At 44.3% G+C, this 16,292-nt stretch overlaps 1 protein-coding gene across 1 annotated transcript in view; it reads left to right on the top strand.

The window, feature by feature from the left end:
- Window positions 1-16,292, top strand: part of LOC147659537 (putative splicing factor, arginine/serine-rich 7) — a gene marked incomplete at its 3' end in the record, with an annotated part of 238,441 nt that overhangs the window by 40,712 nt on the left and 181,437 nt on the right. The window contains exons 3-5 of the mRNA XM_086951663.1: window positions 1,663-1,841; window positions 4,668-4,832; window positions 4,990-5,168. Coding sequence (XP_086807789.1) covers window positions 1,663-1,841; window positions 4,668-4,832; window positions 4,990-5,168 — 523 coding nt within the window. The remainder of the gene's footprint in view (window positions 1-1,662; window positions 1,842-4,667; window positions 4,833-4,989; window positions 5,169-16,292) is intronic.

Here is a 16,292-nt window from a genome sequence, read left to right as displayed (position 1 = left end):
TAAGCTCCATTCACTTACTCTTCCTACACCTACTGTAGAAAGTAACCATGGAGTCTCTGAGTTTTAAATTAGTTGAACATGATGTACAATGCATGCTAACAGATATATTATATTTATTCATATTAATAGTTTCTAAAGGCGCGGTTGACAGCTATTAAAGTACTTTATTGTGCTTTAACATTTTGACTGCAAATTAAGCTTATCAAACTAAAATTGGAAATTGCCTACAGGGTATTATTATGATGAAGAATGTTCGACAGTCTGGTACTGTTTATAAGAATCTGTAACGTAGCAACCTTATCACCCTTGCGATAGCATGAATATCAAAATTGTAGATATTCTCGGAGAAAGATTTCGTAATTCTGAAGGAGGCAGGCTATGAGGTGTAATATCTCAGATTTTAAGACTTCAGTTTGTCTATTTGAGGTAATAATCCTCCCGTCACTCCCTCCCTCCCCAAAATACCCTTCCCCTGTTTTCCCCCCTCATTGGAAGTTATTTTGAGAGCTGGAACATTGTGATCCTGCTTATTTAACAGTCCTCTCTCTAAAGATCTGTACACGGTTTTGTTTAGAGTTTTATATAGCACGACAAATGTGCATACAGTGTAGAAAATACCTGGAGCTTTCTTGACATTTCTAGTAAAGCAATTTGACTCCTATTCCCGAGTCCTAGTTAGTTTTGCATATTGTTTGTGGCACAAAAATGGTGACTCACCAAGTACTTCTTCACTCACACTCCTAGTTTATGATCAACGATATGGTAGACCTCTTAGTTTACTCATGGAACCATTACCCAAATCAACTGATCTTTAATTAGTGGCTCCTGGAATTCTCTGGCTAGAACAGATTACACTTGGAAGCACAGCTAGCTCAGTTCAAGGATATATTGCAGTAGGAAATATGTGGCGTTGCTTCCATTCATCCTGTGTGTCATGTCAATTTATGACAAGTGCTCCCAAAATAACTGACACCAGCGTTTCTAAAAACCAGAGAGAATTTGGTTTGCAACTTGCACTATAAAAATCAGATTTGCATTGAAATTGTTGGCATGAAAGGGTCAATCGTTGCTTGCATGCCGTGTAGATGAGTTAACTACCAGAAATGAGCTTTGACCAAAAACCTTGCTGTTGGATAGATCCCTTTTGAGTAGATAGTTTGTTTTTTTTGTTTATTTTTTTTATCTAATTGGTTATTTGACATTTCTGGGGATTAAACTTTAAAAAATTTCTTCTTTTCTGTATCTGATGTTCTGTGTGCTATTAGTGATGCAGCCAACACGAACGGTTGTCATGTGTAACACAACTTTCGATCACCGCGAAAACACCGCCCTGGGAAAGCGTCCATGCTTGATATCGTTTGGTTCATGAACATTAAGTTTCCAGTACAGGTGACCCATAGCTCAAAGTGTTAAATACTTGTCTACCTTATTCAGATTAAAAATAGATTGATTCATTTAAAGAGATTGCTAGTCTTTGACATTTTTCTCACTTTTGTTTTCTCCTCGTAGAGCAGGGTAAACTCAAGATTTAAACCCTAATTGTTCTTTTTTTTTTTTTTAAAGGATCTGGTAGTGATTTTTGTTTTATTTGTTTTGTATAGGGTAATTGTAATGCTTGAATAAATCATTGTGGTTTTTGACACTTGCAACTTGCCTCTGCAGGTAAAATTCCAGAGGAATCCAAAGCGCTTTCCTTATTGGCACCAACCCCTACTTTGGCAAGTCTAATTCCAGGTCCAGGTTTGCTTCCAATACCAACCACTGCTCCCACACCAGTTTTAAATCCAGTGCTAACTGTTACACCTGTGCCTGCTCCTCTTCCTCTTCCTCTTCCTCCAGTGGTGAGTATGGATTATTGCTTCTAGCTTTGCAGTTAATCTGGTTTTCAATTTCTTATGATGCACTTCGGTTATGTGCTTGAAAATATTAGGAAAAAATTAGGATGATGTGCAAAAGAGAAATCCGCCTTTCCCATACTTGTACGTTAAAAGCCACAAGCCTCTCATTAAATATTTGCTGCATACTGCCCTAAACCCCCATAGCCATTATATTAATGTAATGGCAAGCGGTGCGTAAACACTCACTTCATACTGATGGGCGTTGCTTATGAGAAGCATGTCTGGCAGTAACTGCACCTCTTTTACTGCCAGCCTTGCTTCTAGTTAGCAAGGACTATAAGTACAAAGTAACTTGTTTGCTCACTGCTTTTACGTTTTCAAAGTACATAATTAAAAGGCATTGTCATTTACAATGCCAGTAGCTCAAACTCTCGCAAATGCGTGACCTATTGCATTGCCAAATGCTTGTTCCTCATCTAAAAACGTCTGGGCAAAATCCTGATTGCACACTTCATTTGCCTAGGCGTACAATTCTGAGATTTGTACACTGAATCCGCGTGGGCACACAAGTTTTTCTGTATATTGGTTTATTAGTTCGCGCATGTCCTTTGCTGGCATGAATATACTGCGCAAACGACATGGTGATGTCATAGACATAGAGCACCATTGACCTACCCTGCTACAAATAATTAACAAATCAAAAGGTTACCTATACCGATCTACTGCATAGTTATAATTGGTAATATGTCTAGTGATATGGTTTAAAAAAATATTAATATATAGCACTTCATTTGTTTGCAAAATTCATTGACCGCAGGAAAAAATGGGACAATCCTCTCCTGTTTGGGTAGTAAAACACGCAAAAATTGCAGTGGAAACTTTATAACCCTTTGCCCCGGTACCACTGAACCTGCTGCACACATGATAGTTACGCCTGTGGTAGAAGTGCCTGTGGAATATCATGTTGCTTTGGCTAGCAATCCTACTTCTTCTATTGTACAGGATGGAGCCAGCATGAACATTGCCTCTTGGCACATCTGTAGTATGAAATCAAGTTGAAGACCGCATCTAGTTTTACATGCATAATGCACTAAACGGCACAAAATGGCAGCACAGACGTTAAAGTTGTGCTATACAAAAAACAGCATTTCAGAAGACAAGATGCCAGAATCGAGCATGTCCGGCGTGTCCAGTTAATGGTCGAGAGTGATTGAGTTGGTCCCTCTGCTCATCACACCCTGCTCACCGCCAAATGCAACAAATTGGGGAAAAATGAGCAGTGCCTTTAGCTTTAAAATGGCAGCTGTGCTTTTGTTTTACACAGCTTGCCAAAAAAACTTTTACTCCACGCTAGAGTGTAGTAAAATTTGTTTTTGATAAGCTGCGTAGAACAAAACAAAAGCACGACCGCTATTTTAATGCTGAAGGTGTTGTGCCCAAAACTAACCCGATTTCGTCTGCTGCATTTAAAAAATTTTTTATTTAGTTTTGTAGCAATGATGGCATGCTGTGGTTTAACTTTAAATGTTTAAAGCTAAAGCGCGGCGTGCTGCGACTTCTACAAAAGTAAATAGAAAGAAATGCAGTGACTGATGCTTTTTTTGTTCGGTGTATTTACTGTTGAAGTAATTGCAGCACGCCACGTTTTAGCTTAAGATGTTTCAAGCTACAGCGCGGTGTGCCGCCATTGTTTCAAAAGTAAATAAATTGAACAAAAAAGGCGTGCTGCAACAGCCTGTGTTTTTCTAATTATTTACTTTTGTGGTAGTAGGGGAACGTTGCACTGTAGTGTGAAATGTTTAAAAATAAAGAACTCGTCATGCAATTGCTACATAAATAAATGGATAACAATCACGGCGGCCACACAACTTTTTATTTTCTATTTATTTACTTTTGAAGCACTCACAGCATACTGCCTCTATCTTTAAACGCGTGGAGCTAAAGCGCGGCATGCTGCAAATGCTCATGAAATATATAGTAAAATAAAAACAATACTCTGTTAATTTAATAGTAAAGCACACTTTACATTTTCTCCTCTGCACCATCACGGATACCAGAAGCAGAATAGCAGAGCGGTTTACAAAAGCCAGACAGCATGTTGTGCCTGCTTCAACAAGCCATTAATTAACTAAATAGTGCACACCAACCTTAATGAAGGTTAGTGGGTAAGGACTCTAGTAAGAAGGACTGGCCTCTTGGGAGGTAACAGGCGATGGAGGTACTAAGGAAGGACTACTAAGCCTATTCACAAATCAAAAGCCACCATTTACAAAAGACAGCAATAGGAGCCACTTGAAAAGATGGGAGGAAAATGGCCCGAGCTTAAAGTCCATACCTGAATACAGCATGTCTCGAAGAGACAGCGCAAGCTCTGTAGGCGAAACCTAACAAAGCATTTGAGAAAAGTAAGTTGCAATATCCTTGAACCATCCATAGTTGGCAGGCGAGTGCAGAACATTTTAATCTGTGACAGGATAGGACTTAAAATGATGATTACACCCAAGTAAACATTTTCTTTTTAAGCAAAGCATATCATGCCTTACAGTGGCAAAACTATTTCCATTTTGCATTGTACAGCCATTTTATTGGAAATATAATATTTTTCTAATTTTGAGGTGTTATTTACCCTCTCATCCAATTTTCTTGGTTCGAAAAGAGTTCTGTAATCAGTGGTTGTATTTCTTTATAGGTATTCGCAAATGTAGAAATGGGGTAATTGAAGAGCTTCTAACATTTGAAAGTCTTGACATATATATCATTTTGAAAGCTGTTTAAAAACTTTCATTGTTAATATCAAAGAAATTTAGAACTGTTTATTTATTTTTGCAGCTTAGTGTTCCTCTTAGTACATTGGCCACCACTTTACCAACACCATTGGATCCTAACATTGCAACAGCAGGAGACGTTCCACAGCCTCCACTTATGGGAAATGTAGACCCTACTAAAGTTGATGAAATTAGGAGGACAATTTATGTTGGTAATTTGAATTCCCAGGTAAATTTAAAATATATTTTCCTTTAAGCATAGTTTGTATTTTCAGTTTTATGATAAATTGACTTTTAGAACCGGTAGTAGGCAAACAGTTACATATTGTGGTCTTTCCCACTCTTGAGGTTGACTTGTGTTTCTTTGTTCTTCTGTTTTTTCCTAGACTACAACTGCAGATCAGTTACTTGAGTTTTTTAAGCAGGTTGGTGATGTCAAGTTTGTTCGTATGGCAGGAGATGAGACTCAGCCAACCAGATTTGCTTTTGTAGAGTTCTCAGACCATAATTCAGTTCCTCGAGCTCTTGCCTTTAATGGAGTTATGTTCGGGGACAGACCACTCAAGTAAGTGATTTTGTATTATACAAGAGATGTATTCATTGTGTAAGCAGCATACTTATGCATTTGATTCACAGTAAAATGTGTATCCTGTGGCAGTTGTATGCATTCTTAAAATTAATTGGCTTATTTCTTTCCGAAATCTTAAACCCAGCTCAGCAATGCACATTGCTTCAAAACAAGTAGCCTAAACCTACAATATTGCACATAGAGAGTAACGGTTCACGTAAACGGTAGCAAGTTTTATACATGGGAATATAGCGTAGAAATAAAATGACACTTTAAAGTCACTCTGGAGAACAAGATATAAACCTAGGTGGAAGGGCTAGAGTGAAGAAGAGTATTGCTATCATATGGCCTACCATAGAGCAATAGAGACCTTAACAATAATAATCTAACCTTGAGATCAGCACCCTCCATCCTTCGAGTGGACTTCAAACCGACGCGTAAGTGTAATGGCAAAGTGAGGCCAGGTTCCAGCCCCATTCAAATGAACCTTTTCCATCCACTATTTGAGGACATTTTGGGTATCAATGAAGCAAGACAAAAACTGCACCTCCTCCATGCATCACTCTTCACTCAGGAAATAACATCCAAGTGTTGATGCCGGAGTATAGCAACTTTTCAATGCATGCCACTGCTTAATTCTCAATTTGATGAAACTTTAATCAGAAAAATATGAGCAAGAAGCATTTAGTACTAAGCTTTTCATTGTGCAACAGGTGGTGCAAGTTTTATTTTAATATGTTTATATTCCTGAGGGCTTTACAGAAGAACTGTTACAATACATAGCATTTTTATTTCAGGTTTGTTGCATTACAGGTTATTAAGGAAAGATTTGAAGAATCGGTTTGCAAACTGTTTAAGGCAGAATTTACACGTTCCAAGGAATTACTTCTAATTCTACCCACTACGTTGCACACCTGGTTGATGGAACACACTACATAGGACAACATTGTAGGCCAAAACTGTAGGATGTGGCTGTAGAAAAGTGGATTATTATGTGGTGTGGTTGTGGGACCTCACTGTGTAATGTCCCACTGTGAGGAAATAGGGTATGTTGTATGGTATGTTTTTGTGACCTCCCCATGTAATACAGTACCAACGCCTTTAGGACCTGTTAGGTTTTGTTTGTTAAACTTTATCTGAACACTGGGTAGCTGTAGCTCAGAGAGTCAGGCTTACACAAAGGAACAATTATGGAGCAATTGAACAGCAGCAAAACAAGGAAAATATACAAGCCACTCAAGAAATCTGACACCAATTGATCTAAATAGATAAGATTTTTAAATTATTTTTGACACCAAAATGAAAAAGATCCCAGAGGGTTCTGGAGAGACAGGATTAATAAATCAGCACTTTTTACTTAACAGCAAACCAGCATTGGCAAACTTAACAAATTTGACACTTAAAAAATTTTTTAGGAAGAACTTTGGTAAGTATCTGTGCGGTTACTTCGAGTTACTTTGGGTGACCAGCTCCAGCAGGAAGCCAGTCGGGGACCAGCAAGATCCTAAGTAACAGTTATCTCTCCAAGAAACGCAGTCTTCAGTTCAGACCCAGCATCAGTGGCTACTTGCCCTTGACTTCTATTGAGTGGCCCTGATGCAAGGGATACTGAATACTGAAGATGCCCAAGGATGGTGAAGACGTGCGGTGGACGGTGCCTTATTGGAGCTACTCCATGGCCGACAAACTTGTTGAGGCAATCCGGGCCACAGAAAGCTATGTCCCTTGAAGTCTAGTATAGCTGGGCAGAAGTCCAGATGCTCTGTACATCACTTTCAGCTGCTTCCTTCTTTTGGTGGTAGTTTGCCTTCTGTGCGACGTAGCTTCACTCTGATGATAGTCTCCCAGGTACAGCTTAGTCAAAAGCAATTTTTTTTATTAAGATCTTTTTTATTAGCATCATAGCAAGCAATAAACAAACACACAGCACTGCGTTGCACCCTTATATGGCAAAATTACAGATTGCATATTGCTAAACTTAACTTGAATTCCCTACCTCAAGACTTCCTGCATCACAAACCCTAGTACTTGAGTTGTAATCTCATCAGTGCTAGTTGGAGTTAGTGAGTGACTGAGGTACAGGTGCCCCTTCTGCAGTATTTCCATCTGCCCCAGATTTTTTTCCTACTTCCAAGGACAACCCTGGACCTTGTATATCACTTTCTCAAACACGATGCACCAATCCATGTCCTGCTTCCAGTTTCAGGTGTGGTGCAGGCGCCACCCCCCGTTGAAGTGCAATGTTGCATTTGGCTATTGCCGGACCTAAGGTCATCCAGGTCTGTCTGCTCCATGTAGTTAAGATTGGTTTCCTCCCAAATAATGAGCAGGCACCATTTAGCGGAGATTTCCATCTCATTGTGGGTAATTAGTGGGCGTCTGGTCTTGATACCATTGGATGCAATGCGACTGGGTGGTGATTTGGGAATCTGGGCTACCACCCCTCCAAAGCAGGCTTCTTCAGCTGTTGTGGCCCTGTGCTGCAAACGGTTGGTCAGCCAAGTGATCTTTGGAGTCATTTGCTTTGGCTGGGCACCAAATAAACTACTCCAGGAGCAAGACACAGCAGACACAGTTGCTTCTCCTTTGCAAGCAACAAGGTACAGCAGGAGCAGTTTGCATGTCTCCCCAAGAGGGCAGAAGGCTATCTCCGGGACAGACCCCATGTGCAATCATGAACAGGAGACTGGGCCGCAAAGTGACAGTTGTAGGATACTGGGTTTTTGTGGCAGTAAGCCCCCTACTTTTTGCCAGACTACTGATGCACTTTGACTTGATGTTGCCCTGGGTCCCTGCCAATCAGGTTCCAGGGGCCTGTGTTCTTTCCCCAAAACTGTACCTTGTACCCCGAATTGGCACCTCTCTGGCCACATGTCAGTCCCTTGTAAAAGTTACCATGGGTACCAAGGGCACTGGCCAGGGAAGGCCTCTAAGGGCTGCATCACTTAGTGTGCCACCCTTAAAGGTCCTGTACCTTACACCCACCCACGCACTGCCGTTGCAGACTGCGTGTTTTGGTGCAGAACAAAGTGAAGTGTCGACATGGCCCACGTCCCTGTGTGCCATGCCTACAACTCACTGCCCTGGCATGGATCAGTCGCCACTCTAGCTGGGTGTACTACACCAGTGGTGAGGGTACAGGTGCATGAACCCTGTACCCCTACAGTGTCTAAGTCAATTCTTAAGCATTGTAAGTGCAATGCTGCCATTAAGAGTCTATGGTGCTGGGAGTTTGTCATTACAAACTCCACGGTACCATACTTACTGCACTGAAAACTGAGAAGTTTGGTATCCAGCTTCTCAGCACATTAAACCCACAATGCTGCCAGGGTGGGATTTAATGAAAAAGCACACAGAGGGCATCTTAGAGATGCCCCCTGAAAAACGACCAGCCTCTGGTGGGTCCCAATACTGGGACATACCAGCCTGCTACCACAAGCATCTTTCTGGAACCCTAGGGTGGGAAGCATCGCTCCCCGAGCCCAGAAACAGCCTTTCCTGGGAGAAGGTGTTCACACCATCCCCAGGCCAGGAAGAGCCATCTTTGGCAGGGGAGCTTCAAACGCCTTGTAGCCTTTGTAATGCGACCTCCAGCCTCTCCTGCTATCAGGAGCAGGCCCCCTTCCTGTCTCTTCTCCTTTTTGACAGGAAGACAGGCGGGAAAAATTATCCCATCCAGAAAATGTGCCCACCTCTGCCACCCCACTGGTGCGGGAGGCAAGGTAAAGCCCACTCTTTAGTACCCGCCACTGGAGAAGTGTGGCTCACTGGTTAGAGGCGGCAGACCCTGAAGCAGAGATCAGGCCCGGGACCAGGGTTCAATTCCCGACGCGGCAGGGTCTAGGATCAATGTCCGTGGACTCAATAATTCTCGCTTCGGCGCCTTCTCTAATCATGGGCCCCACGCTGCAACTCTGGGCAATAGCTTGCTTAATCTCCACAACAGCCTCACCAGCGCTGGGATGCCTGGCTCCGCCCCTCACAGGAAGAGCTAGGAAGGGTTCCACAGCCTAAGCGCCGAGATACCCTCATGTGTGATTCAGCGCTATATAAATCAATAACTATAACTATAGACAAGAAACCAGAAGAAGAAAAGAAGGCCTGAACAGCCATGCCAAAGCTAACAAGAGGAGGGCGCCTACTGACTTTGCCTCAGCCCCACCGGCCTGTCCCCACCTCGGACCTGCAGAAGTGAAACCCCGGTGTATCCTGCAGTCAGCAGCCTCAACCCCAAGGACCTTCCCTGCCTTCAAAAGAAAAGACTCAGTCTCCTGCGAACACCGGATTTGTTCACCAACAAACTCCAGCTCCGGCAGGATCCGCAAGTCTGCACCACTTTGCACCCGACGCCCACGCCGGAGTTCGAGTGGCCCAACTCCAAGAGGAGGTCTCCCCGGCGATCCTGACCCGAGATTCGGTGAGCCCTGACCTGCCTCAAGCTGATGCCTACAGCCTCAAACCGGAAGGTCCCCCCCAACCGCGACCAGAAGCTGGTAAGAAAATCCACCCTAAAAGGCACCCCTGCATTAGACTCCCCACGGCCTTTGGTTGGCCCAACTGACTGTGCCTAACCAACCCCCAGATTCCCAACTTGCCTCTCCAAGTGGTGGTCGCACCCAGAAGACCTTCGTCCTCGAGCCTGCAGTGTGTTTGGAAACCGAAGACTCCCGATTGAAAGCTTCATGGCGCCCGACGCCAAAACAGCACTCTGCACCCACCCACCCCAGTGCCCCTGAGGGTGCACCTTTTATCCTGCTGGCTTGAACCCCCATGTGCCCTGAGCTTAAGTCCAGGAGCTTTGCTACCACAACCCAGTGGCCTGCTCGTAAGCAGCCACCAACCAGAGGCCTCCTATCCCCATTGATAAACATTGGGCCTCAGCACCCATCCGCGCCTAGTGCCGCTGAGGGTGTAACAAAAGAGTGCATCATTGACCCTGGGGACCCCTGAGTCTACGCCCAGAATACCAACTCGCACAACCAAATACTTCCCTTAGAACCGTTAACCCTATTTTCCTCCATAGGATAACATTGACGGTTTTCCTGTGAAAAGTTTTTAAGTGCGGAGTTGGAAAATCTAAGAAACCCTTTAAAACTGTAACTAAATAAAACAAACACTTTTACTTACCTATTTACAGGAAATGTCCCAGTTCAGTAGCCTGGTATACTGCACTGTGTAAGAAAAGTAATCTCTTGTGTAGTCTACTAGACATTCTACTAAGAAGCCAATACAAAGTATATGTACAGTATTTCAAAAGTATTGCATTACTAGTAGCTCCACTGTAATCAAATCAAAGTATACATATACATTTACATATACAATTGCAAATCAAACTGTTTACACACTGCCTTACTACTGTAAAGTATTTATTACTTACCTGTGCCAGGCTTGCTTGGTTCCAGAAAATAAAATAACTAAAAGAATATTTTTATACAAATCAGATTGGTCTGAAATAAATTTTCTTTGAGTGTCTGACATCATTTGCTGATTGAGCGTGTACAACAAATGCTTAACACTTCCCTCTGATACAGCCTTACTGCTCTGTCACTACAAATAGAGAGTAAGGTGCTATCTATTTTTCCCTCTGCCTACCTTTGGAGTTTCACTGGACTCTCTGCATACTATATCTCACTTTGGTATAGTATATACAGAGCCAGCTTCCTACAACAACCTTATAAAGTTTGCACACAGCAACAAGTTATATTAATTTCGACTTGGACAAACAATTCAGCCTTAATGTAATGAGTTGTTTGGTATCTTACAGTATCAAATTTAGTAGTTGCAGTCAGGTGTTAGCAGGGCTGCTGTGGATGTCGATAATTGCACTCGCCATTGATCTACTAAACTTTTCTACAGTAAAAATAACTGCATGTTTTTACTATTGAAGCATGTAAAACACATATTCTACTTTTTAATTAACCCCACCCTGCGTTGGTGCTCAACAGGCCTACCTTAGAAGTGACTTAAATATATTAAAAAGGGAGGATTAGGCTTGCCAATACTTGAAATGGCAAAGTCGAGTTAGCAGTTTAAATCTGCCCTTCTAGTCTTTTGTGGTGGACTCGAGCTATGTTTTACCTTTGTTGTTCCTATGGTGGCACAACCAGTGCTGCAGATCCTCGAACTTACAGTCCCTTTGTACTATACCCTATAGACCTACAAGTAAATCAGCTTATGCCAATTGAATATAAGTCAATCAAGCATTACACATTTTAAGGCCAGAACACTGGCACTAAGGTCTGGTTAGCAGACCTCGGTGCACTCTGATTCTAAAAAGCATCAGTCCAAAACATTGGGGGTGACCATACAAAGAAAGGAATTTCCTTATACAGTCTATCAGTTTCAGTTAGGTATGTTTGAAAAACTTTAGCTCAGACCTGAGTAGCTGATGCACAGAGCAGTCGGTCTTCATTAATGTAACAAGTGTAAAGCATTTATGTTATGTTATGTTAAATGAATTTGTTGCGTGCACAGCTACTCAAGAGTGTCCCGGCGCGTGCAATGGCAAAGGCAAAAGGTCCCAGAAACATGTCTAAAAGAGAAATGTTTTTAGTTTTTTTTAAACAGTGCATGATCCTGAATGCTCCAGAGCGCCAGAGGTAAGGCATTCCACGCCAGACTAGCTTTCCTGACAAGTGAACAACCACCAAGCCTATGACGATTAAATCTTGGGGTCTGCAACAGAAGTTGCGAGGAAGAACGCAGCTGTCTAGCAGGAGAATAGAAAACAAATCTTTTCTGAAGATAGCTAGGACCTGTATCGTAAAGGGCCTTATGAGCAATGGAAAGCATCTTAAATTGAATTCCGGACACCCCCGGAAGCCAGTGCAGGGAACCTAAGTGCACGCGCACACTACACCGCTTGGACAAGCCCAACAAAAGTCTAGCGGCAGAATTCTGAACAACCTGCAGTTTGCCCAAAAGATAGCCAGGAATGCCCACATACAGGGCATTCGCGTAGTCCAAGCGAGATAGAATCAGTGCGCGGACCACTGTTTCTTTGGCTGGTCCCGGAAGCAAGGGAAGACATTTTTTCAGAGCTTTCAAGGTCCCAAAGCACGTCCCATTAAGATTTTTCGCAGTAATATTACCTGCACTAGGCATGGGCCATAGCTTCGCTCTGAAGTCGGCTGGGAACGACCAATACAAGAGAACCTCAGACTTAACTTCATTGCACTTCAACTGTGCCTGAGCCAGCCACTGAAAAACAGAGGCGAGGCAGTATTGAGCAGACTGGGTCGAATTATCATCCCTATCCCAAGAGAACGGCAGCTGGGTGTCGTCAGCGTAGGCCATCCCCTTAGCCCCCAAAGACTTCGCCAGATACACCAGTGGAGTAACATAGATGTTGAGTAACCGGGGGCTAAGAGATGACCCCTGTGGGACGCCAGTAGCCAGGGCTCTGACACATACGGAGGGAGCCAGACCTGTTGCGTACGAGCATCCAGGAAGGACCTAATCCACCCCCAGACGGCACCAGCGACGTCTATCTCCGAAAGGCGGTTAAGAAGCAGCGAATGAGGCACTGTGTCAAACTCTGCCGAGAGGTCAAGCATCACTATTGCTGCCCTCCTGCCGGTGTCCAGGCACTCCCGAATTGCCTCAGCCACTTCTACCAAAGCTGATTCCGTGCTATAGTTCGCCCGGAAACCAGATTGTGCTGGATGCAGCAGGCCAAATGACTCCACAAAGTTGGTAAGCTGGTTATTGACCACTTTCTCACAAACCTTAGCTAAACTAGGCAGGAGAGAAATAGGCCTATAATTCCTGGGTATAGAGGGGTCTAGCGACTGTTTCTTGAGGAGAGGGAGAATCGGTGCTTGCTTCCACGACGTTGGAACTGTAGACTCGCTGATGGGCCTTTTAATGATTTGGTTGACTTCTGGATTAATAGTCTCCGCAGCAGCGGCAAGAAGTCTCGCAGCACAAGGTTCGTTGGGAGAACCGGATTTCAAGGCTTTAAGAATTTTTAGCGTAGTGGATGGTTCAACCTGCGCAAAAGTGGACAGCGTATTTGACGAGTCCGCAGTAGGGTGGACCGAAGAAAAGGCAGTAAGCCCTCCCTCCAGGGTGAAAAAAGAAGCTTGAATGCTACAGATTTTGTCCACAAAAAACTGAGAGATCATGTCACACCAAGTTGTAAAAGCGGGCATTGCTCAAACCAGTGCGCTGGGAGCCATTAAAGTTTGGATGATAGTAAAAATCTCCCTTGAATTATTATTGGCCAGATCAAACAATTTAGAAAGAGCAAAATAATTGATAAGAAAGAAACCCAGCACAATAAAAGCCTGGTACCAATTTATAGAAATTGAACTCTATATTTATATTTAAGTAGACACCACCGTTATAAAAATCCATCAAGGGGAACTAAAAATACGCTTTTTTAAAAGGTAAGGAAATGATCTCATGATCAAAAAATTCCTTGTAATCTGTGTCACGGCTCCCAAGCCAGCAAGACAGCAGAACTACGAATCCACCTTGGACTGATCACAAAGGATAGTGACCCAGTCACAGGGACCCCTTAGGACTGGGGAGACAGTTACCAGTCACTTCCACCAGTCTGAGACCTTACAGCAGATTTTACCGGGAGGTGGTCCTGCTGCTGGGAATGTAGGATGCCAAGAAGGTGCCAAGAATGCTGGAGCTGTGGAAGAGATGTGGTACAGATTTCTGGTGCTATTCTGGGGTCCATGAAGGGTTTGTCTCCCGCCTACAGATTCTTTCTCCTACGATGCCCTGTGAGGTCCTGTGCAGAACCAGTTGCCACTGGTGGAATGGTGTCCTTGTACAGCGGTCATCCACAGGTAAGTGTTTCTTTCTTGCAGGAGGACCAGGGTATGATACAACAACGGTCACTGGTCCCACGGATGTGGGAAACCGCTCGGGATGGTCAGGACTCAGTCTCACAGTAGGCACTTAGGCGACCTGTTGATGCTGAGCTCTCACAAGTGCAGGCCTCCTCCCATTGTTTGCGGCCCTGTAGCTGCAACAACAAGCATTTACAATGTAATAGGTCTCACATTTGCAAGAGTTTAAGCTATTGGCATTGAAAATGACAATGCCTTTTATATATGTTTTAAAAACCAAAACATAAATAAAAGGAATTGACATTTACAATGCCAATAGCTCAAACTCGCAAAATGCGAGACCTACTGCATTGCAAATGCTTCTTTTATCAGATACTGGGTCATGGGTAGACGATGCGTTGTAAATCATAATTTGTGACGGTCGGTGGCCGCCCTGCCTTTCTGTTATGCTGTTTTGTTCTACCTTAAACAAAAACTAAAACCGATGAATAAACAAAAATAATACCTTGACATAGGTACTCCGCCGTAGTAATTCAAAACATAAAACCGAGAGCTGAGGCACTAGGTGTCCGGAGAGGAGGAAGTCTCTGTTCACTACTTTCAGCTTGGTGCAGTTTCAGTGGCAGCATCCATAGGGTGGCGCTGTTCTCCCATGAAAGAGCAGAGGGTTGAAAGAAAATTAAGACTACACTAAAAGTTCTGAGCAGTGCTGGAGTGCTGCTAAGAGGCGCGGTCTCACCGCACACTCTAGGCGTGTGAAAAACCGCATGCAAATATTTACATTTCCACGTTTAGGTTTGGTAAATCATTTTTTCCCCCCAGTGTTTTACTTACCTACTGAAGACACAGTGGCAAACTTCCCAAACGGTGGCTGTTATCCGGTGATGTAGTGAGCCACACTTATGCTCACGTACCGTACAGAAGTCCCGTTTATGCAGGTCGGTCGAGGGTGATCTCAGCCTAAGGGGGCAGTGGCCGCTCGAGTCTCCTGACAGTGGAGCATTAACAGCGTCTGCACCTCTTATTCGTGCACCTTCGGCCTGGGTCAGTCCGAGGTCCCCCTGTGCAGTCTGCGACCCACGTTTGTCCCCACGCACAGTGATGTACCCTGCCGGGGCTGTGAATCGGGGGGCCGGTAGCAAGTAGACCGCGGCAGTCGTTGGCATTGCAAGCTCTGTTTCCGGACAGGGTTAGGGGTGAATCTAGGGCTCTAGGCACACAAATGGCGTAACGGGCAGAGAGAACTGCTGACTTTGGAACAGGGTGCAGCAGCTCGAGCGGCGAGAAATATGTGAGCCACTAAAACTACTGCACCATGGAGCCCCATCCCCCAACAAAGTGCCGGCACAAGGGAAAGCAGACTTGAAATGTGGCAAGGTCAGACACTTTGTTGCAGCAGGGGAAGAGCGGCACCAGGAAGATGGTCGTAGTGTTGGAGAATCTTTAGTAGAAAAAAAAAACAGTGGTGCGCGTGCACCACAGAGGAGCGGGGGCTAGGGTGCGCGGCAGCGTCGCGCGTTAGTCGCTGGTAAGAATGGGCGGAGCAAAGGAGGGACATGCGCCCACCTTTGCCCAATCGCATGCCGTCTGTTAGAACTGGCTTTTTCTGGTAGGCTAAGGCTGACGCCAAAGCCAGGCAGAAACCACCATTCTAGTCAGGGCGAGGGAGTCACACGCCAAGATAACCCCTGCTCACCCCCTGGTAGCTTGGCACAAGCAGTAAGGCTAAACTCGTAGGCAATGTGTAAAGCATTTGCGCCAGCACACAACAGCAACAACATACTAGGCACACCACAAAAGGAACTCCACACGGATACGGTCGCTCCCCCACGCTACTCCCTGCCCTGCGAGATTGCACTTGGTATCGTAGCGCCCACAAGCCTGCCAGTTTGTTGCCTGCATTGACTATTGCTGCATTGCTTATTGCGCTAGATCGCCTTAATTGGCAGCTCTACTGCTTAGCGCTGTTTTGCCGATTTCACGAGCTCATTTACATAATATTGCGGCGCTAGTGCCAGTCTGTTGCCTGCAGTGACTATTGCTGCATTGCTTGTTGTGCCAATTTGTTGCCTGCATTGACTATTTCTGCATTGCTGGTTGTGCCACATCGCCTTAATTAACAGCTCCACTGTTTAACGCTGTTCTGCCGTTTTGACGAGCTCATTAGCATATTATCGCGGCGCGAGTCTGCCATACCGCGCTGCTACGCTCTGACTATCTGTGCTGCCTGTGCTTTGTATTTTTGTGCCTGGTTTTGCCTTGTGCCGGTTCCACTGTGTCTGTGATAGCGTTTTTTTGCTCATAGTGTGCCCCA

This window comes from Lissotriton vulgaris, unplaced genomic scaffold, assembly GCF_964263255.1.
Source record: "Lissotriton vulgaris unplaced genomic scaffold, aLisVul1.2 SCAFFOLD_1493, whole genome shotgun sequence".
In the NCBI taxonomy this organism is placed as follows: Eukaryota; Metazoa; Chordata; class Amphibia; order Caudata; family Salamandridae; genus Lissotriton; species Lissotriton vulgaris.
This window is presented reverse-complemented; position numbering and strand designations above follow the sequence as displayed.